The 22737-nt window shown below is 37.1% G+C and overlaps 2 protein-coding genes across 3 annotated transcripts; one reads left to right on the forward strand and one right to left on the reverse strand.

Moving 5' to 3' along the window:
* Nucleotides 1–10622: 10622 nt before the first annotated feature.
* On the forward strand, nucleotides 10623–13924 carry LOC115989604 (25.3 kDa vesicle transport protein-like). Its single transcript, XM_031113379.1, has 4 exons — nucleotides 10623–10752; nucleotides 11569–11777; nucleotides 12318–12478; nucleotides 13835–13924. The coding sequence occupies exons 2-4, from the start codon at nucleotides 11590–11592 to the stop codon at nucleotides 13903–13905; spliced, it is 420 nt and encodes a 139-aa protein (XP_030969239.1). The 5' UTR covers nucleotides 10623–10752; nucleotides 11569–11589; the 3' UTR covers nucleotides 13906–13924.
* Nucleotides 13925–14017: 93 nt separating this feature from the next.
* On the reverse strand, nucleotides 14018–18729 carry LOC115989603. Of its 2 annotated transcripts, none has more exons than XM_031113378.1 (3): nucleotides 18374–18729; nucleotides 14512–15537; nucleotides 14018–14315 (listed from the first exon to the last, which is right to left on the reverse strand). In XM_031113378.1, the coding sequence occupies exons 1-3, from the start codon at nucleotides 18464–18466 to the stop codon at nucleotides 14040–14042; spliced, it is 1395 nt and encodes a 464-aa protein (XP_030969238.1). In that variant the 5' UTR covers nucleotides 18467–18729; the 3' UTR covers nucleotides 14018–14039. The 2 variants fall into 2 exon arrangements, with proteins under 2 accessions (XP_030969238.1, XP_030969237.1); XM_031113377.1 differs by lacking the exon at nucleotides 18374–18729 and adding an exon at nucleotides 17217–17359 and having other exon boundaries at nucleotides 14512–15561.
* Between the last annotated feature and the right edge of the window lie 4008 nt (nucleotides 18730–22737).

Genomic DNA, 22737 nt, shown 5'->3' on the forward strand with positions numbered 1-22737 from the left:
GTATTGTTTTGAGTGGAAAAAAAAAATTGTATTACTGCATCTTGTATTTTTCTCTATGAATAGTAAAATCCCTACAACTCCGTGGACGTAGCCAAATTGCCGGACCACGTAAATCTTTATCTTATGTAATTGTTTGTTTTGTTGCATTTTTTTTTTTCTATTTTTTGGATCTCACATATCTAGGAATTTCATGTATATTTCCTACACTTAGGGCATACATTAATCATCTATTTTTTGAAATACTAAGAAAAGTGGCAAACTAAATGGAATGGAGTATGAAGTAGTAATCTATCCTCTCTTCTTTCTTTCTTTTTTCCTTTTTTTTTTTTTTTTTTTTTTTTACTCAAATATAGGGTTAAAGCTTTTTCAGAATTGTGTCAAAGTATTTTTGTTAAATACAAATGTTATCATTTACAACACTCTATGCAAAAGTGATAGTAAGGATTTATCTAAAAGTTTATGCTACCATATGGCCTGACATAATCAATGATGATATAACACATTGTGACTTAATAAAATTTACTCAATGTAATGCAATCGAAAAAACTACATAAGTGAATATATATAACCTACATATAAGAGGTCAAGAGCCTTTTGTAACTTAACTAGTACCTTTTTAGTGTTTTCAATGGAGCCGCCACGAATTCAAAATCCCACATTCTCGATGTATTTGTTGAATCTATCAAAAAAATAAAACAAACAAAAATCCTTACAGATATGGGATTGGTCCTAATAATCTTGCTAACGCAATTAAAAAAAAAAAGTCATTAATATATTTCTCCATCATATTAAACTAACCCAAGAGATGCCAAAAGCCATGCTAATAATCTTGCTAACACAATGAAAGGAGTCATTGATTTATTTCACTATCATATTAAACAAGTCTAAGAGATGCTAAGAGACTTGGAATTCAATTTGTTGCTACCTCTTGGTGTTTCTAAAACATTTATGGTTCAAATCCTCCCTCCTTATTGTGACTATCGAATTATCACTACAACAATAACAACAACAAAAAACTAATAGATCATTCGTAAGCCCATGCTAAAAGTTTTATAGATTTAAATGATGACAAGCCACAAGAGAAAATGTACTTGTTATTTTAGTATTGTACTAAAAAGCACTTCGTAATCCATATAGCCAAGGTTCTTCTAATGTTAGGATTTAGGTTCAAATCTTTCATACCCTATTTGTTGCAACTTGCAAGGAAAAAGAAAGCACATTAGTTAACATAATAAAATGAAAATTCATATTCATAGGGGTTACATTAAAATAATGCCTAAATATTTCATTTAATAAAATTTAACACTTATAATATGCATGATACTCTCTCTCTCTCTCTCTCTCTCTCTCTCTCTCTCTCTCTCTATATATATATATATATATATATATATATAGAGTTATTTGATCTTCCCTTAATTGTAAGTCAAATAAAAATATGAAAATTTAGGTTTATAAGATTTTCATTAAATTTATAGGTAAAAATATAATTTTCAAATAATAGTCATAGAAGGAAAAAAATAATTAATAATTAGTACATTTCTTAAAGACCCTTCAACTATAAAAGTAAAATTTCACACCTTTATAATATCATAAATAAAGCCAACTTCCTCTTTTTTTTAATGGGAAAATTACACTTTTCTGCCATGAACTATGACTATGATTACACTTAAACATTTGAATTATTGAAACATATGGTCGACCCCTTAATTTTAAAAATATATTACACTTACTTTCTACTAAATGTTTTGCTGTTAATTACGGAGTATGATGGAATTTAGCAATGAATGACTAATTTACCATTTTGATGTCTATCTTGAAGAGAGGAGTAAAATGGTCTTTCAATATTAAATTCTATCATACTGAATACAAAAATAGATAGTGGGGGGACATTGAAACAATTTTAGGGGGGTCAATTGTGTGTTTTAATAATTTATGGGATTAACAAGTGTAATCATGGTGAAAGATTAGGATGGAAAAGTATAATTTATCTTATTTTAAATGTAGTTTATATATATATATATATATATATATTTAATGTAGTTTTAAAATATGACTTTTCTTGTGCACTTTATTTTTTGCATTGGACACAAACAAAAGGATGGGATTTTTGTCACAAATTTAGAGGAATCATTAATTTTTTATATTGTTTTTAGAGGAATTTTTTTTTTTTTTTTGAGAAATGTTTTTAGGGGAATAGGATTCATTAATTTGACGCTTTGTTTAGTATTTACATAGGATGAATCATTCCATTTTAAAGAGCCACCATCCAAAACTAGACCAATTTGTAGAACTTTTAATCCAAATGAAAATCAATAAAATTGGAAATTATAAATATTTATAAAAATTAACCATAAAGAGAAATATTAGTTTCAAAAGTGAATATTATTGTGGACTATAAATAATATATAGCATCGTCTTTTTTTTTTTGATGAATAGAATTGTCTATTTTAATTTATTTATTATTTTTTTTTATACAAGATAGAATTTCTACTCTAGCCTAATCTAAGTGTATATGTGTGTGAAACTTCCTTCTGGAGATTTGAATCCCGGCCCTTGCCCCCCACACCCTACAAGCATTTATATTTGTAGAGTGACCATTGCACTAAGGGTGTGCGGTGGTGTCTATTTTAGTTTATAAAAAGTGATTGGTTTAAAATTTTTGAAAGGATGCACTTTATATATCCGCCAAGTTTGTATTGCATATATATTAAAATTTTCTTTGAGGATTGCATTCTATTAAGTAATGAATTTGATTGAAATTGGTTTTTAATACAATGTTCGTATGTATATTGTAAGGACCTGTTTGTTTAGACCCCAACTTGTGAACAATTGATGGTGGTCCAGCAAGCCCAACACAATATATTTGTTAGAGAGTGGATCTTACAAGAGAGAACGTTTCAACCAATTAATTATGGGCGTTAGTTGAAAGGGATTAAACCAGTTAGAAAAACACCACAATGCGAGAATAGCACTCCTCAGTCAAGTCTGAGGATAAATTGTTCTTATATTGACTCAAGCTTTTTTCTAAATACAAGGTGTTCTATCTTTCTTCCAGAGACTACCTACCCCATCTTTTATGGAGGCCATTCCCTTATATAGTCTTGTCCTCTTCGATCCTAATCTTCCACTTGTTGATTATGTGGGTGATCTCCTGGATGCTTGTCCCATCAGAGACATCCTAACAACTTTGTGAGTAGCTATGAATTAAGATATCTTTGTTGAGGGGTTATTTTCACATAAATGTGGCCAGTTGGTTAGGTGCAACACATTTAATGTGATGGTAGCAGTCTTTCTATCCAAATATTTCTTCTTTTGTTGTTGGTTACCTTCCTTGAAGCTTATCCATAAAAGGAAGGATTATCTTTTGTACAACATGCCAAGGAAGATTGGGCTCCAACCTTTCATAATGCTCTCTCGAGGAAACCCAGCTCCTCAGGAGCTACCATTAGTTTGTTGTTATACTTTCTTGTCCTCTGCTCAATGATTCCCAAACTTAATAAACCTTATTACCATCCTCAGGCACCTAAGTATCCTCGAACGCAGCCCACAACCCAATACTCTTGCTCAGCTTGTTTATACTCACATATATCATTAAATTAGATATCAATTGGTTTTGTTATAAATGAAGTTCAACACTGAATCCCTTATTTGATGATAAAATACTTTTATAATTGAGGTAATTTGAACCACCAACAATATGAATGATTAATTGTGCTAAAACTTTTCCTATAAAAAATAAAAAATTGTACTAAAAGTCTTAAAACTTAAAAAGGTTTTATTTATTTATTTATTTTTATTTTGAAATCCAAATATATGGATGAGAAATTGAAAACCCATTATAAATGGGCCAAAAGAAAATTTATACTTTATACAAATTTTAATATATATATATATATATATTTTTATACAAGATAGAAATTATACTTTAGAATAATTTAAGTGTATATATATATATATATATATATATTGTAGGGCGTAAATGATTTATGGGCCAAGCCGAGGAGGATTATGGCCCAAGTTCAACAAAATAGACTTTGGGTACCGCCGAGGGTAGTTCAGTCCTCGGCAGACCCAAAGTTCCCCCTCGTAAAGAAGGGTAAAAATGGTATAAAATTGAAACTCGGAAAAAAGATCTAAAATATCCGGGGAAAGCTGCTGTTATTATCATTTAATGTTCTGAACCCGACAGGGCCGCATTCTTTGGCTTTTACAACCACCCCTAATGACTTTGGGGGATAGACTGATGGGACAAGTATCAGCCTTGGAAAGATTGACCCTACACGTGGATGAAGGATAAATGGATACAGGCGAGTATAAAAGGAAAACTAAGTAATCTTGGGAGGGGGTTGGGAAAAATGGCCAGAAACCTGAGCCTCCCAGCCCACCTCCAGGAGAAAGACTCTAGGGGTGTAGGAAAACCTAAACTGGTACGAACACCGCGAAAAACCCATCGCCTATCAACCAAGGCCTAGCCTTCCAAACCCACGCTCTACAAATGATATTGTTAGGGGCCTTTTCACGTGCGAACTCGACACTGTTACGGTCCGCCACGAAACGCGTCCTTACAATTGGCGCCGTCTGTGGGGAGGGCTTGTGTGTTGGTATAGGAAGTGGGTCGATAGAGTTTCTTCGATATATCTAACCGTTGGTTATAGAGTTCTAGTATAAAGTTCTGTTAGGAACTACGTTTCTTGATTAGGGGCTTGGTTGAGGAGCCAACTCCCTTAAAGCCAAGGTCCCCTGTAAAGAGTAAACTAGATACCTTGTAACGTTAACCGTATGGATAAACTCTAGGGGCTTGGCTGAGGAGCTAACTCCCCTAAGGCCAAGATCCCGCACAAGGAGAAAACTAGGTTTTGGATAGAACCAAGGCATTGCATGGTCCTCGGACCCAAGCCTCAGGGGAAACCAACTACCTGGATGTGGAAAACTAGGTTTTGGACAGAACCAAGGCATTGCATGGTCCACAGACTCAAGCCTCAGGGGAAACCAACTACCTGGATGTGGAAAACTAGGTTTTGGACAGAACCAAGGCATTGTATGGTCCTCAGACCCAAGCCTCAGGGGAAACCAACTACCTGGATGTGGAAAACTAGGTTTTGGACAGAACCAAGGCATTGCATGGTCCACGGACTCAAGTCTCAGGGGAAACCAACTACCTGGATGTGGAAAACTAGGTTTTGGACAGAACCAAGGCATTGTATGGTCCTCGGACCTAAGCCTCAAGGGAAACCAACTACCTGGATGTGGAAAACTAGGTTTTGGACAGAACCAAGGCATTGCATGGTCCATGGACTCAAGCCTCAGGGGAAACCAACTACCTGGATGTGGAAAACTAGGTTTTGGACAGAATCAAGGCATTGCATGGTCCATGGACTCAAGCCTCAGGGGAAACCAACTACCTGGATGTGGAAAACTAGGTTTTGGACAGAACCAAGGCATTGCATGGTCCTCGGACCCAAGTCTCAGGGGAAACCAACTACCTGGATGTGGAAAACTAGGTTTTGGACAGAACCAAGGCATTGCATGGTCCACGGACTCAAGCCTCAGGGGAAACCAACTACCTGGATGTGGAAAACTAGGTTTTGGACAGAACCAAGGCATTGCATGGTCCACGGACTCAAGCCTCAGGGGAAACCAACTACCTGGATGTGGAAAACTAGGTTTTGGACAGAACCAAGGCATTGCATGGTCCTCAGACCCAAGCCTCAGGGGAAACCAACTACCTGGATGTGGAAAACTAGGTTTTGGACAGATCCAAGGCATTGCATGGTCCTCGAACCCAAGCCTCAGGGGAAACCAACTACCTGGATGTAATGAAAACTAAGTTTTGGACAACCCAAGGCATTGCATGGTCCTCGGACCCAAGCCTCAGGGGAAACCAACTACCGGATGTGGAAAACTAGGTTTTGGACAGAACCAAGGCATTGATCAGCCTCAGGGGCCTTGCATACGGACTCAAGCCTCAGGGAAACCAACTACCTGGATGTGGAAAACTAGGTTTTGGACAGAACCAAGGCATTGCATGGTCCTCGGACCCAAGCCTCAGGGGAAACCAACTACCTGGATGTGGAAAACTAGGTTTTGGACAGAACCAAGGCATTGCATGGTCCTCGGACCCAAGCCTCAGGGGAAACCAACTACCTGGATGTAATGAAAACTAAGTTTTGGACAGAACCAGGGCATTGCATAGTCCTCGGACTTAAGCCTATGGGGAAACCAACTACTTGGATGAGGAACCAACTATTTAAAGAAAAAACTATGGCCCGTAAACCTCGAAATCCCTCCGAAGAGAATTCCGCGTTAGCAGACGGGTTAATACCTTGATTGCGCAGATTCCTCGGTCTACCCTCGGATCCCCAGTATCAAAGGGGTTGATGCGATACGGCGCAACATATTACCCCAAAAGCACAACCAAGGTCCTTCGCTACTTAGCTACCCTTTCAGACGAATTATTTAGAGATTATCGTTCTCGAACATCGGTCTAGCATGCATCGCGTAATACTCAGCGCTTATCCCGGTTAGTTCCAGGAATTTAATTTATTGAAAGTTACCATTGTTATACTTGATAATATTTGTGAGTTTAAATTAGAAGGAACCTGTGTTAAAGCATTTTTTCTGCCTGGAATATCCTTAAGGGCAAGCTTGCATTTAATATTCATGCATAAAGTAGTTGTTACGGAGAAGGAAGATATGTATGGAGAAATAGACACATATTTTATTAAGACAAAGGAACAGTACAGTGTACAATGAAAAGCTGAAACAAGCTTACATTAAAACTGACTACATAAGTAAAGGAAAATACAAGCGAGTGGAGATAAGGCCGTGGGGACAGCTCAGAGGAGAGGTTGGCTACTGCGTCAAGTTATTGTTTAAGGAAACTATTCCTCGACACTTCTGCATGCCCATAACTTAGGCAGCAAAAGAACCTGACCTCAGGCTAACACCATCTACAGAAAAGGTGCTAGGAGCTTGAGGTTGGGAAGCCCCCACAAAAATTTGCCTGCTACAAGGCAGACAGTGCTGATGGTGGAAATTCCTTCTTCGGACATACCAAAAATCTGGCATGACCAGAATCTGCTTCGGATTTTGACTGAAAGGGGGGGAGACACCCTCCCCCCTCCGTAGAAGTGTAAATTTCTCTTTAAGTTTATGCTTTCTTGGCCCGTGCATCACTCTTTCGAGTCTCGGGAGGACACGGCGCCTCCGCGGTGGAGAAAGTTCTTTTTCCCTAACCCTCGCCTCAAACATGATTTCCTAAAGGAGGAAGCTGAAGGATTTGTGCGTAGGAAAAGTAACTTTCTCTCCTATTTTATATCAAAAGATAAAATAGTAGCATTTAATTCACGCAGCGTCCCAAGGAACGCTACAGACAAAACGTCTCTGGCACGACTTCCAATATCGTTTGCAGCCCTGAAGATAGAGGAGTCTCGAGAAGGCGCACCTCGAATACTGGGACGCCCAAAAAGTATCGCGTGGCCTGAGAATACGGAAATACCCCCTAATTTTGGGCCCAGTCAACTCACGGCCCAGGCCCGATTTAGCACAAGGGCCCGGGGACAGAGCTTAGGACTTGAATGGTCCTCGGACTCAAGCCTATGGGAAACCAAGTACAAAAGATGAAAATTACAAGTGTTGGACAGAACCTAGGTCTTGCATGGTCCTCGGACTCAAGCCTATGGGGAAACCAAATAGTTGGGTAAGTAAAGGTTTGAATTTCGTAAGATGGGCTACTTGATAAAAACGTCAAGTCACTTCGTCTACGGCTTAAACACCATAGAAGGTTAAGGCCAATAAGGGGGTAAGGAAGGTGGTGGGACGCCTCAGCATTTAGTCGTATAAGAGGGCTATTCATTTGGCAAGGGATATGTTCTCGAACGGTTATTTCTCACACGGCATCAAGCCTTCGGTTCTCTCCTCGGCTAGTTCCGGGTAAGTACTATTTTTCTTTTACGGGTCGGCCTTATTGTGCCAAGCACTTCTATTAAAGCTATGACGACATCATTTTATTATCAAATATTTTGGTCTTAGTCGTCGTTGATTTAGATGCTATATTATTGTGCCGAGCAGCGCTTGCAAATTTATGAAAACATAGAGACATAACATGCGAAATAAGGTAGACAACAATTTTTATTAATATAAAAAATCATTACAACATACAAAAAGGGGCTCAAACGAGCCTATACAAAATGTAAACTGCCTAAGCAACCATTACATCTGTAGTACAGAAAAGTAAACTGTCAAGCGTATTTTAAACTCGTCTTCAAAGTTTCTCCAATCTCTGCCTCATTGCTGCTCATACTAAGAGAGGGACTCACTTTAAAAAAGAAAATGAATGAAGAAGAAGGAAATAGTAAGGAAGAAATCAATGACGAAGATGAAGGGGATGAATAAAGAAAATGGAGGACATGAGTAAAGAAGGAGGAGAAGAGGAGAGAGAGATGAAGAGACAAAGAGAGGAACAAAAGATAGAAAAGAAACAGCATCAGGGCGGAACTGGTGCTGGGAAGACAATAAGAAGAGGGAGGGGGAGGGCACCAAGGAGCAAAAGAGGGAGAAGCAGAAGCACTTAGCCCTGACTCCTAACACGCCGGTGCCATATTAGGTACGCTCGTGAGGAGCCGGATGGTAACAATCTTGGGTGTTCTCGACTCAGTCACGTCGAAAGTTTGACGTGACGAGTCCCTGCTTCGGATTTTGACTGAAAGAAGGATGAGGTTGATTTTGGGTTTTCGCCATCCTTGTCCCGATCGAGCCATGATAAGCTTTATCGGAACGTGGCGTTTTTGGGAGGGGTGGGGCTTTTGCATCCCTTGTTGTTATGGTAAAGTATTTTACGATTAAGTGTATAAACCAGCGAGTAAACCGAATCCTAAGGGAGGCTAAGTATTCCAGAGTCGCAGGGGGATGAAAAGGGATTTTTGGTAAAAACAATAACCTCCTCCTGTCCTACTTATACAGAGGGCGGAGCGGGGGGCATTTAATAGGTTCAGATCTCCAAAGGAATCAGCAAACCCAAACACGCCGGTTCCACTTCTCCACCCCATCAAAATAAACCGTCGAATTAAAGTAGTCTCGTAAATAGTGATTATTTAAAGCTCGTTTTGGATACCCCAAGCGATAAGAACGCCTCAAGCGCGAAATTAAAAACTATCTCGTAAACCGGTGAATCTCTTGGGCATATGAGGAACCGCCAGCGTGTTTAATAGGCCGAATGGATTGGGCCACAGGAAGAAGTTTGGCGTCACCAAAACCCCCCTGTCCAGCCCAGAGGTTGGACAGCCGGGTTTTGAGGGGCTAATGTAGGGCGTAAATGATTTATGGGCCAAGCCGAGGAGGATTATAGCCCAAGTTCAACAAAATAGACTTTGGGTACCGCCGAGGGTAGTTCAGTCCTCGGCAGACCCAAAGTTCCCCCTCGTAAAGAAGGGTAAAATGGTATAAAACTGAAACTCGGAAAAAAGATCTAAAATATCCGGAGAAAACTGCTGTTATTATCATTTAATGTTCTGAACCCGACAGGGCCGCATTCTTTGGCTTTTACAACCACCCCCAATGACTTTGGGGGATAGACTGATGGGACAAGTATCAGTCTTGGAAAGATTGACCCTACACGTGAATGAAGGATAAATGGATACAGGCGAGTATAAAAGGAAAACTAAGTAATCTTGGGAGGGGGTTGGGAAAAATGGCCAGAAACCTGAGCCTCCCAGCCCACCTCCAGGAGAAAGACTCCAGGGGTGTAGGAAAACCTAAACTGGTACGAACACCGCGAAAAACCCATCGCCTATCAACCAAGGCCTAGCCTTCCAAACCCACGCTCTACAAATGATATTGTTAGGGGCCTTTTCACGTGCGAACCCGACACTGTTACGGTCCGCCACGAAACGCGTCCTTACATATATATATATATATATATATATATATATATATATAAAGTTCCTTCCTAGAGACTTGAATCTCGGCTTTTATCCCTCACACCTCACAAGCAATTATACTTGTGGAGTAACTATCACGCTAAAGGTGTGCTGTAGTTTTTAATATTCAAAATTGTGTATATGGTTTTTTATTTTTATTTTTTACCTCTAATCATAAAATTTAGTTGCTTTTAATTATTTTTCTATTACATACTTACAAGTTGAGAAATGCTATAAACATTAACTATTTTACAATATTTTTACAAATTAATATTATGGACAACTTCTTATAGGTTTTCATTTAAGTATACCATTAACATCGTTTTTTTTATTTACCAATAATCACTTACCACAATATTTTTTTTTTGTTTCTTAAAAAAAAAAAAACTCACATTAGTAATTTGTAAATTCTTTTGCAAAATAGTTTGTATTTCTAGAACTACTCTTTCAAGTTATGTTCATTCGTTTCTCAAAAAAAAAAAAAAAAAGTTACGTTCATTCATCCTGCTTGATAATTCAAAAACGTAAATAAATAAATTACATTAAAAAAAACGTAAATAAAAAAGAAAAAAAGAGTTGGATGAGAATTAGATAGGTTACATTATGACAATATATCACGGCTGTGTAAGTTGTACCTTCTGAGAATAATAAGGTTATTTCCAAATCGGCCTTCCAAGGTACAATACCTTAAAGGGCGCACTCTCTCATTATTTTTGGTCCTTCAAAAACAAACCCCTCTATTATAGCCATATTGTCTCGGTCAGATTCTGAGCATTGTCATCACCGTCCCTCAGATCCTTCACATCAAAAGCAAAGTCCAAATGATATAAACCAGGTATGTCCATTACATATTAAAAAAAAATACACAGTAAAAACTGTGTCTTTGTTATTTATTTAAGGTTGTTAGTCTGAATTTCCAGATGGGAATGGCATTTTTTTTTCAGCAAATTGTTCATTTTGGTTTAATGGGTATTTTAAAAAATGAATAAAGATATGATTTTGGTGGCTCATATGGCTTGGTTTGGTGCCTTGTGATATAGATCATTGGAGATCTTGATTCAGATGGGGAATGCTTATCATTTTGTATTATCACAATTGAATTCATAGCATGTGATGAAGAAGAAGAATTGGGTCATTTTGGTGATCTCTTATGTGTTTTTAGTGAATATAAAAAATGGGTTTTTTTTTTGTTCTTTGTGGTTTTTAACAAATGCCTCCCTAATGCCCAGCACAATGAAATATGTCAATATTGTAAGAACCAAATCATGGGTCTTTTTTTATTTTTATTTTTTTAATGGGAGTTTGGTCATTTGGATTTTGAGAGTAACATTTGAAGAGGTGAGTTGTCAAGATGTGACCTTGCTTAATAACTCATTGTGATCCATTAGAGTTAAGAGGAACTATAGATGGTGTTACCATGACAGATATGATTATGGACTCTGCATGTTAAGCTTAAATGGCAGTAGTTGTTCATGGATGACTGAGAGAGATAAAGTAGCCGTTAGATTATGTGAATTTAGTGGTTTGTTATGGTACTAAGCTGAGTTATTTGTTAATTTGTATATCAGTTTCTTATTTGTGTAGGATTGTTGTCTTCATAATCTCCTGGTTTTGGGATAATAGCTAACAAATTTGAGTCATTTTTGTATAGCTGAAAAGGTCTAAGCTGAAGATGGTGAAGCTAACTTTGATTGCCTGTGTAACTGATGGTCTTCCACTAGCAGAGGGTCTAGATGATGGCCGTGATTTAAAAGATGCTGAATTCTACAAAGAGCAAGTCAAGGCTTTGTTTAAAAACCTATCAAGAGGTCAGAATGAGGCTTCAAGGATGTCAATTGAAATTGGCCCTTACATTTTCCAGTATCCTTGTGAAATTTTTCACGTGTGTGTGTGTGTGTGTATTTTCCCAGTATAACTTATGAGTGATAGAAACTACAGTATTATTTCTGGTACAGTCTGGAGTATGCAATCTCTTTATAGTTTAGAGTATTCAAACACAATGTGAAACCCAACTTGATTCAATCTAGCGAAAAATTTATTGCAATTAAATTTGGGGTTGGCTTCAAACACAATGTGAAATTATGGAGATTTTATGAGACTTTTAGGTGATTGTGAGATATTGAGTTCCTTGTAGGCGTTGCCATCTAGTTAAAATTGTTCTATTATATTTAACGGATGCAAGATTTGATGGCTATAGCAGCTTCAGTTTAGAAATTATGCTGTCTTTTTCAACATGTCTTTATGCTGAAGTACCCTACTTTGCATAAAAGAGACTCAGTTAGAATTTCTTTCTTTTTACATAAGTTGGACATCTGATCTTCTTTTCTATATGCTCTGTTAAAATAATAATTGTGTCTGAATGTGGAACAATCTTAATGTTACCTTGATGTAAGTTCTTAGTTATATTATCGAAGGATGCGTTTATTACTTGACAATGTGTGACCATGCTTATCCTAAGAAACTTGCCTTTCAATACCTTGAAAACCTCAAGAACGAATTTGAGCTTGTTAATGGGGCTCAAATTGAAACTGCTGCCCGACCTTATACCTTCATCAAATTTGGTATGTCTTGTTTTTTCTTCATGATTCTTTTTTGTACTTCCTATTCTTTCAGCATTCTTGTTGGTGTTTCTTTTGATGAGTTTAATTTTCCTACTTTTTATGTTTAAAAGACACATTCATACAGAAAACCCAGAAACTGTATCAGGACACTTGTACCCAGCAGAATATTGCAAAGTTGAATGATGAACTCTATGAAGTCCACCAAATAATGACTTGCAATATTCAGGAAGTTCTTGGTGTTGGTGAAAAGTTGGACCATAAGATATTCCTTTTTATTTTCAGAAATACTTAAATTTAATTATGTTATTTTGTTCTGATGTTTGTTTGAAGCTATGCAACATAATCTATTCGCAAATTTTAAATAATGTATGAAATGCTTAAGATCTTGCATTGTTGCATTCAATAAGAAATTTCTCTTTGGTCACCCTGGTGGGTTTATTTCACAGGTCTGCACAGCTTTGTGTGCGCACACACACATAGGGCACCCCAAAAAGAACATTCAATGTCTTAGGATACTTGTAGTTGTATGTATGTGCTTGGAAATGCATGTTCGTTGCTTTGTTGATTCGTGGTTGTGTTTAGTCTTGAAAGAAGAAGCTATTATAGATACATTCACCATTGTTGAAATAATGCTAGAGTGCAATCGGTACCTATCCACTCGTAAAGGTACCTCCACTTTGCTGTACCAGAATCCGCACACTGGCATGAGGAGTGTCAAGAACAAAGCCAGGCTTGCTTTGAAGTTCTGGCAAGATGGATTTTGTGGGTTTGCTAGCTATTATCAAAATTTTGTGTTTAATATTGTCTCTAAAGAAACGGTTATTGGCATATTTGCGCTTGGTTGAAACACTTGTTGAATGTGAAGTTATGTTTGTGACATCAAACTGTATGCTGTCAACACAAAATTATAGTTGCATAACTCTCTTGTAGGTCACAGCTCTGTGTGTGGAGGTCACATATTTGCGCTTGATTGAAACAGTTGTTGAATGTGAAGTTATGTTTGTGACATCAAATTATATGGTGTTAACACAAAATAAATTATAGTTTCATAACTCTCTTGTAGGTCACATTCCCCCCCCCCCCTCCCCCCCCCTCCCCCTCCTCTCCCCACCCTGCTCCGCCCCTCTCTGTGTGTGAAGGTCACATATTTCTGTTTATCTAGATTTTGCTAAAAAGAAATCAGAAGAATTACTTAGTAAACTTTATTTCTTAGACTAGTAATAAATCCAAAGCCTCCCCCCTTCCCCTTCTCTCTCTATCTGTCACGCTAATGAGTGCCTTTATTTTTTTCCTTATTAAAGTAGTTGTCTTGAATATTACAAGTAATATAATCTCTTTCATATTTCAATTTTGCAGAGGTCAGTGAAATGTCAAGTCGGTTAACATCAGAACCTATATATGCTGATAATGCAAGAGCCTTAAATTGACAGGTTAGTTTGATTATTCAGAATCTCGTATATCTACATAGACGGTTATTACATCAACAAAACTATCATGTACCTCTCTGCTTCAAGAAACTTTCTTATTCACTTTGAGGGATTCCAAATATATACCAAGGTTTTCAATACTGTCTGAAAGTAAGATTCAATCGGCCAGGCCGGAGTTTTGTTTCTTCAAGCAAGGACTTTGGTGCACTGTTTGGGTGAATGGCTGTAACACCATGAAAAATAAGCCTAGATTTTCCACCAAATATAAGAACATCTCCGGATTCCAACACAACCTTCTCTGCCTTGTCAACATCCCTCTGATCACCGAATAAGAAGTCTGCCTTGTCACCAATTGAAAAAGAGACCACAGGTAAACCTTTAGCAAGACTTTCTTGGCTTTCACGACGATCCTGCATGGAATTGAAGTCATTAGCTGTCATAGAAACTTCACAAAGCCATAGTTAACGAGGAATCTAGAGAAACAAGTGAGGTGCAAGTTATGGATGAATAATTCATAAAAAATAAAACATAATCAAGGAAGGAAGAATTTCCAAGAATAGAAATTGCAAAGAAATTGATAAGTCAGATGATATGGGTAAGGCACACCTGATGGAGACGAAGTCGACCATTTTCAGAGTAATAATTTACAAGACAAATGTTTGGTGACATCCAGGGAAGTATGCTTTCTACATTGCTTGATTTGGAATTTTTCTGAATAAGGGAATGGGAATCTTCAATTGATTGTTTTACTAACTCATAGAATTCAGCAGGTATAGTGGGTGGTTTAGCCTCATCAACTGGACGGTGATCTCCATAGTTACCTGTCTCAGGGTCCCAATTTTTACCGAGGTACATCTTCCATCGCAGTTTTGCTCCATCACGGTTACCTGTTTGGTAGAAACCTCCAGGACCCAGACCAAGGTCTCGGCATTTATTTACTATTTTGACCTGATCACTGAATGATATGTAACTCTTTAGAAGGACCATCCCAGCCCTCAACACAATTCCATTTTGCCCCTCCAAGGAGGACTTGATTTCATTCCGCCTTCCTCTATTCTGTACTAGTAAAGGAGGTTTGAGCATAACAGTTTTCTCAGATTTGGTTGGGCAGAGATCAAGAGAGTCAAGCATTGCAGAGTGCTCAGAATGCTCTAAATTTTTATGGCCTGCAGAACTTTTTGGATCCTTGCTTGAAGAAGGCTCATATTTTTTAGCAGATACAGAAAGGACCTGAGTCTCATCCTGATGGACAGAAATTTTCAACTTGAATTCCATGTTCACCTCCAAACTGACACTTAAGATTTTCCCACTCTGAATTCTCCCTGCATCCAAGTCCTCAGAATCAGACCGCCCAGACAATTGAAGAAAATCCTGTTTATGGGCTGAATCTGGAGTACCTATGCACTTGAATTGTTTTGATCTACTGCCTACACTCTCTGGTGAATTTATTCCTTGTTGAGACCTCACTATATTAGCAAAACCATCTTTGCCGCCATGTGAATGCCACTCTTGCCGGTTTCTGCTACCTAATTTGGGTTTATGCTCGGAGTTCTTTGGAACACTACCCAGTGACCTTTGCTGTGAATTATTCCTTTTGACTATGGAGGATCCATCCTCACCACCAACAGTCTCCTCAGCAAGTCTGTCTGCTCCAACCTGTAGTACGTATAATTCAAAAATTAAAACAAACCCAAGGTTAATCAAAACCAATTACTCAAACTCAAATCCCATAAACACTCATAAAATCAAGCGATAAATAATGGAAAGAGAATGCAACCTGTAGTTCCTAAAATACAGTAAATAAAACAAACCCCAAGTTTATTCAAAACCAATTACTCAAACTCAAATCCCATAAAAACTCGTAAAATCAATTGATAAATAAGGGAAAGAGAATACAAACAGGATAATGAAGTTGCTTCAAGCATATATTCTCAGTACTTAATTTCAAGCAACTTCAAATGATGACCAGCAGCCGTAGCCCCGCCCCCCAAAATGACAACAATACCAGACAGCTGAGGAATTGAGGTGTTATCCAAGATGGAAACAAAACTATCAAATTCACCATTAAGTAAATTAAATGAGTGTAACATTTCTCAGTCTTCCTTAATACCAAATTCCTGTGCGTATATATATAAACTGGATAACACAACCTGGAATTTCTGTTGGATTTAGCATATATAAACATTAAAAACTTATGCAGTCACGCGAAAGCAGTAACAAATAACATAGATCATATCACATTTGTAATGAAATTATCCCTATCATATCACATTCGTGGTTGTGATTATTTGCCTTTATTGAAAGGGAAAGTTTGAGACTTTTTGAGCGTTTGATGATCTTTGATGATGATGATGATGATTAACAACACAAATTCTGCTCTGGGTTGGCTGAGTTTGTGTGTGTGTGTGTGAGAGAGAGAGAGATAGAGTCAGTCACAAAGAGTAAAGTAGAGGACGGGGTTATATAACTTGAAGCAGAAGGAAAAGGAAAGGAAGAAGGTGAAGGGTTTTAAACCCTTTTCTCTTCTCCAGACCGAGGGGCTAAGAATCTAATAAATAAGTGATTTAAAAAAATAAAAATTAATGTGAAAATAAGGGATGTTTTGAACAAATTAATCCTTTCTGTCCAACTTAAATTCTAAAATTTTAAGGGGATATTATTTATACGTATTTTTATAAATAAAATATTAAAATTTGATTTTTCAAATAAACCAAATCAAATAATGGAGCATTCTACAGTAGAAACTGTAGAATGACCCATCAAATTATAAGGTGTTATTAAGAAAGTTATGAAAATGTATCTATTAATTTTTAAAATTGGAAAAAGATTTAAGGATAATTTAAAAATAAAAGTAGTAATGTATGACCTTTTTTTTTTTTTTTTTTTTTTTTTTTTTCAACTTTTCTTCCTTATTTTTTCTTTACTCAAATGTAGGGTTCAAGCATCTTTATAAAAAAATTTTAAAAAAAATGTTGGGTTAAAGCTTTTTCAATATAGTGTCAAAGTATTCCTAGTTAAAAGCAAAGTGTAGTCCTTTACAAAACTCTCTGTAAAAAGTGATAGTAAGGATTCTCTAAAAGTTTATGCTACCATATGGTTAGACACAATTAATGATGATATAATGCATGACTTAACAAAATTTACTCAATGCTTCTACCCAAAAATAAAATAAAAAATTTACTCAATACAACGCAATAAAAAAAACTACATAGGTGAATACGTACATACATACATACATACATACATACATACATATATATATATATATATATATATAAGGGATCAAGACCCTCTTGTAACTTAATTGGTACCTTTTGAATGCCACCACGTGAATGCCACTCCTGCCTGTTTTTGCTACCAAATTTGGGTTTATAGTCAGAGTGCTTTGGAGCACTACCATGTGACATTTGCTGCAAATTATTCCTTTCGCCCGTGAAGGATCCATCCTTACCACAAACAGCCTCCTCAGCGAGTCTATCTGCTCCAATCCGTAGTTTGTATAATACAATAAATAAAACAAGCCAAAGGTTAATCAAAACCAATTTCTCGAACTCAAATCCCATAAACACTCATAAAATCAAGCGATAAATAATGGAAAGAGAATATGACCTGTAGTTCGTAAAATAAATAAGTAAACCCCAAGTTTAATCAAAACCAATTACTCAAACTCAACTCCCATAAACACTCATAAAATCAATTGATAAATAATGGAAATAGAATACAAAGAGGATAATCAATTTGCTTCAAGCATATATTCTCAGTACAGCAACTTCAAACAATGACCAACACCCGAAACCCCGACCCCCAAAATGACGACAATACCAGACAGCTTAGGAATTGAGTTTTTGTCCAAGATGGAAACAGAACTATCAAATTCACCATAAGTAAATAAAATGAGAGTAAAATTTCTTAATAACAAATTTCTGTGTGTATATATTTAAACTGGATAACACACAACCTGGAATATCTGTAGGATTTATCACATATAGACATTAAAAACTTACGCAGTAATGCGAAAGCTGTAACACATAACATATATCACATATGACATTTGTAATGAAATTCTCATATTATGCCAGATAAATATTGTGTAATCCAATCAGTACACAATCATAGTTACATAAATTCCAGAATTTTCACACATTACACAATCATGACCAATTTTTCTTACTTACTAAACCCACACCATCCTTTTCTATTCAAATATTCAACTTGGGTCTTTTGCAAATCTTTCACAATATTCCTTAAACTAATCCAACAATGACAAAAACCCATATCTCAAATTTGCAACTTTTTCCATAAACATGTCACATCATAATCAAAATATTAACCACTAACTGTACATTTCCTATATATCAAAACACCTTCAACAAAATGAGAAATCAAAAATTCTACAAAGACTGCATTTTTTCCATGCTAAAATTCTACAATAAGGAAAAAAATGGGAAAAGGGGTGTGGTAAAATTACAGGGCTGTGACGATGCACTGAATCACTGGTCAACTTTTGAACCCACTTGATTCCGGTGCTCCTAGCTCTGCCACGGCCAGTTCCACGACGCATGTTTGTGTTGGTGGGGTTGCTTTTATTGGGCGCAGAATGAAGGTGGATGAATCAATGAAAGGGAAAGTCTGAGACTTTTTGAGTGTTTAATGATCTTTGATGATGATGAAGAACACAAACTCTGCTCTGGGTTGGCTGAGATTTTGTGTTTGCGTGTGTGTGTGTAAGAAATATAGAGTCAGTCACAGATAGTAAAGTTTTGTTTTTGAAAATTCAGAGAGTGAAGTAGAGGATGGTATGACATAACTTGAAGAAGAAGGAAAGTAAAGGAAGACGCTGAAGGGCTTTAAAACTATTAGTAGAGCATCCACAGCAGTGGATCTATATTTTTAGCTTTTTAGCTCTACAAAAAATCACTTTATCTATTTTAGCTTCACATATATTATAGCAGTAGATCTATTTTAACTTCTAATCTAATAAAATAATATAAATATCCCAATAAAATAATATAACTACTATAATAAAATAATATATCTCACTAAAAAAAAAACCTCCACACCATTATCCATAACCACCTCCATCATCAGTCACACCCACAACCACCATCTACTTTGACAATCACAACAGAACATAGAAAAAAAAAAAAAAAAAAAACAAAACCACAACCACATTCACAAATTCCACAAACACCATTTCTATTCTCAATTCATTGAATCAATCACTTCTAAACAACGATTCCAGGCACCGAGCTCCCGGCCTGAGCTGTGGGACCCAGATTCTTGATCTTAACCGTGGCGGAGGAGCTCAGATTCTCCGTCTTGATCTGCGTGTTTCGAGCTGAGCCGAACCGGAGCCTCCACCCGCGTTGGCGGCGTCGAGGCGAGCTGTGGTGAAGGTGCGAATGGAGGAGTCGTCTTCATAGGAGTTTCAGTGTTTGCAGCGTCGGGGGCTTCCTCGTCGGAATCGTCGTCAGAATCAATGTGGGCGATGGGGCTTGGGGTGGGTCGACGACAGCGGAATAGATCGGCGATGAGGGAGTTGGCCGGCGAGCTGAGGGATGAGGGAGATGAGGGAGCTGGCCGACGAGAAAGAGAGGAAAAAAATTTGAGGAAGAAAGAAAAAAAAACTGAGGAAGAAAGAAGAAAGAGAGAAGCCGGATAGAGAGAGAGAGAAAACAGGAAATGTATATTTAATTGGGGAGGAGAGAGAATTGTAATAAAAAAGTATTTTTTTTTTTACCTGTGAGCTACAGTGCACATCTAAAAATAGATGTGCACTGTAGCCGAGGAGCTAAATCTTTTAGATTTAGCTCCACTGTTGCATGGTGTTTTTTGTGACAAAAAGCTAAAAAAATACCATTATAGCTATATAGCTCCATTGCTGCAAATGCTCTTATAAGAAGTATATATAAAAAAAAAAAAAAAATAAAAGTAAAAATAACCGTCAGTGATATAAGTTATAAGTGATGGTTGGTCTAGTAACTAAACTAACGGTTGCTGCCATTACCATATGCGACTTGTCGTATAAGTAGGACAACCATGGTTATGACTGCTTGGTTATTGGGTGGGGTTGTCTTAACTCTTGAGGATGACAAAAATGCAATGTCCCTGCCTGGTGTGATCCTTTTTCCTGCACAAGTTTTTGGTGCTCAAAAGAAGTGCTGGGTTGCCAAAGGTCTTGTAACTGAATGGACACCTTCTTATGTACAAAGTGCTTGGGGGTCTAGGGAGAAAAAGGTTTGAGCTGCGGGATTAGCAGCATATTGTAATTATTTCTCAAAAAAAAAAAGGAAAAAAAAAAGAAAGAAAGAAGAAGTGATGGGTTAAGAGCATTCCATTGATTAATGTTAATTTTTTAATTATAATTGACGAGCTTGATCTTTAGGTAGTCTGGCCTGACGATTTCACTAGAGTATTTATTTATTGGAAAATGTTAACCAATGCTCTTAGGACATTAGTTTATGAATTATTTTTAGAAACATTTTATTGAAAGAATGATAAAATAATAAATGTTGTTAACAACTTTTTATATTTTCCATAAAAGTGATATTAAAACTTTCTTATTATAATTTATTAACAATTACCTTATGGGCACCTGTTAACATGAGCCTTATTTATTAACTTTTATTAATTTTTAATGTAGGAAGATTTATTAGATTCATCCTTAATCGGTGCATTTGAGCACTTCTTAACAAAATCATAAATATAAATATATACACACACATGCATGCATTCGCCTATTCTCCAATTTCATTTTGATCTCAATATTATCAATGTCAAAGTTACCCTATTAGGAATTATAAAATATTTTCAACTCAACTTATTTTCAATCTGCCTCTCCCGCCCTGAATAATAGATGCTTGCGCCAAATAAGGGATGGGGAAAGGGTAAGACACTCCTTATCCGACCCTATAATGCCTTTTTGCCCTCAATCTTTCATTTGCTATTTATGTGTAGTAGCATATGTTCCTATCCAACTAAATATATTTTTCACTTATGGAGTAGTTTGTTCCAAACTTTTAATTTATTTTAATTTTGAATGGGAAGGAAAGGAGGAAAAGTGTTAACTTGCGACACAGGCTTCAAGGAATACAAATTAGATATCATTGGGCTAAAAGCCCCCTCGGGTTCATGATTTACATTTACACTCATTTTTATGGAAAATGCTTTTAAAAGAACGTTTTCTTGTGCTAGTAGGATTAGAAGATCAAAATATTAGGTCAACGGAAAACCAACTTTAGTTAATTAAAAACATTACAAAATTTTTAACATGTTTTGCTTTGGTTGTTTTCTTCTCTCTCTCTCTCTCTGAGCTTGTGTTATTCAATCTTGAGTTTAGATATATTTATTGAGATTTGAGAATTCGTTGATTTATGATATTGCAATTTTTACCATTGCAATCAGATGAATTGCTTCGGAAAAAAAAAAAAAAGTTTCAAAAAAATTGGAATTCTTTGATTCTTTGTTTTACCTATGGGAAGATTTTCTTTTTTGGTTAGAGAAAGTCAAGCTCACTCTCATAGGGAAGACAATGGATCGAATCTGAACTCGTCTCTTTTGGAAATCCAAAGACACCAGGGCAAGAATGCCACCTTTTACCTATGGGAAGTGATGATGCCGAAACGATCACCAATAGATCACGCAGCACTCGTATGCTCAAAGTAGACATGCACAACAAAATTATAGAAGACCTCACAGAGAGCATCGGTGTGGTGCCGGCCAAATACCCTCCGAAAGTCAAGTTAGAATTATTCTTACAACTCTAGAGTGTTAGAGAGGGTAAATTATGCGTACCTTGATTTGTGAGGGTATTGGGGCTTTTATAGTAGTAGTAGTAGTATGTTGGCCTCTCCTCCTTGATGTAGAAGTCTTTTCCTTATAGGGATCCTCTTGAGTAATCCCAAATGTGATGGACAAGACATTTCCTTGTAGAGAGGATCTTTCATTAACGCGTGTATCTTTTGGAATGCTCTTTGCACTAGGTTTCTGATTTCCTTTGAGACTTTACCAGGTTTCCAACATGTGTAACAAGTTTCTAGGCCCTGGGCTCACCTATTGCCGGCCCATGGGCTTGGATCCGTCAGGCCTAATGTGGTGAAGGTTCGTCATGCTAATTTTTGCCCCTTCAGTTGCCCCCTTCACCCTATGGGTCCGTCACGACTTAGATGGACGGACCCTTAGGGTGACAGTTTGATATTATTTGGGTTGACGGTCCAAGAATATTTAGGACGCCGGTTTAAGATCCTTGAAGTTGACGGTTCTCTAGGAGGACACGAATTGCGACCATTTGATGATAGGTTGTCAAGTATTTATGAGCATGCCACGTGTCACTTTTCGATTGGATTTTATATTGGATCGAAGCGTCACTTCATCTTCTGTGCACTTCAGGTATATATATAACACTCTTCTCCATTCTCATTTCTACACTTTACAGCTAAAACACATTGTCAGAGCGCCACCGTCAACCTTGTCAGAGCACTCTGTCGTACATCCATACCCATCGACTACACAACCGTCGACCTTCAGTTACTTCAGGGAACGGTGAGTATTGCTATTTTTATTTACAAGTCTTGCATTTGTAATTATATTTAGCTAGACCTACACACTCGTCAATACTCTTAGATCTGTCAGTCTTAGGTTTTATCGTCAATTATAGGCAATGTCTAGTGCGTCAAGTAATCAGTCAGTGGTTCATGACGGGACGGAATACGAGGAAGTATACTTGTCTGGTCATAGAGACCCAGACAGTCCCGGTGAAGAGAGGAGTCCGTCCGCTTCTTCCTCGTCCTCAACAAATGAGGATACGGAGATGGTTGAGCCAGAAGATGCTTC

The sequence above is a fragment of the Quercus lobata genome, chromosome 5 (assembly GCF_001633185.2).
Source record: "Quercus lobata isolate SW786 chromosome 5, ValleyOak3.0 Primary Assembly, whole genome shotgun sequence".
NCBI lineage: Eukaryota > Viridiplantae > Streptophyta > Magnoliopsida > Fagales > Fagaceae > Quercus > Quercus lobata.

What these genes read in the sequence shown, in the direction of transcription:
- LOC115989603 (XM_031113377.1), bottom strand. Translation starts at nt 17,312, where the DNA reads ATGTCACATGGTAGTGCTCCAAAGCACTCTGACTATAAACCCAAATTT. An exon ending in CACGTGGTGGCATTCAAAAG is followed by an intron (nt 15,562 to 17,216) that starts GTACCAATTAAG and finishes TACGTACTACAG; the next exon opens with GTTGGAGCAGACAGACTTGC. An exon ending in GTCGACTTCGTCTCCATCAG is followed by an intron (nt 14,316 to 14,511) that starts GTGTGCCTTACC and finishes AATTCCATGCAG; the next exon opens with GATCGTCGTGAAAGCCAAGA.
- LOC115989604 (XM_031113379.1), top strand. Translation starts at nt 11,590, where the DNA reads ATGGTGAAGCTAACTTTGATTGCCTGTGTAACTGATGGTCTTCCACTA. An exon ending in ATTGGCCCTTACATTTTCCA is followed by an intron (nt 11,778 to 12,317) that starts GTATCCTTGTGA and finishes GTAAGTTCTTAG; the next exon opens with TTATATTATCGAAGGATGCG. An exon ending in TTATACCTTCATCAAATTTG is followed by an intron (nt 12,479 to 13,834) that starts GTATGTCTTGTT and finishes TCAATTTTGCAG; the next exon opens with AGGTCAGTGAAATGTCAAGT.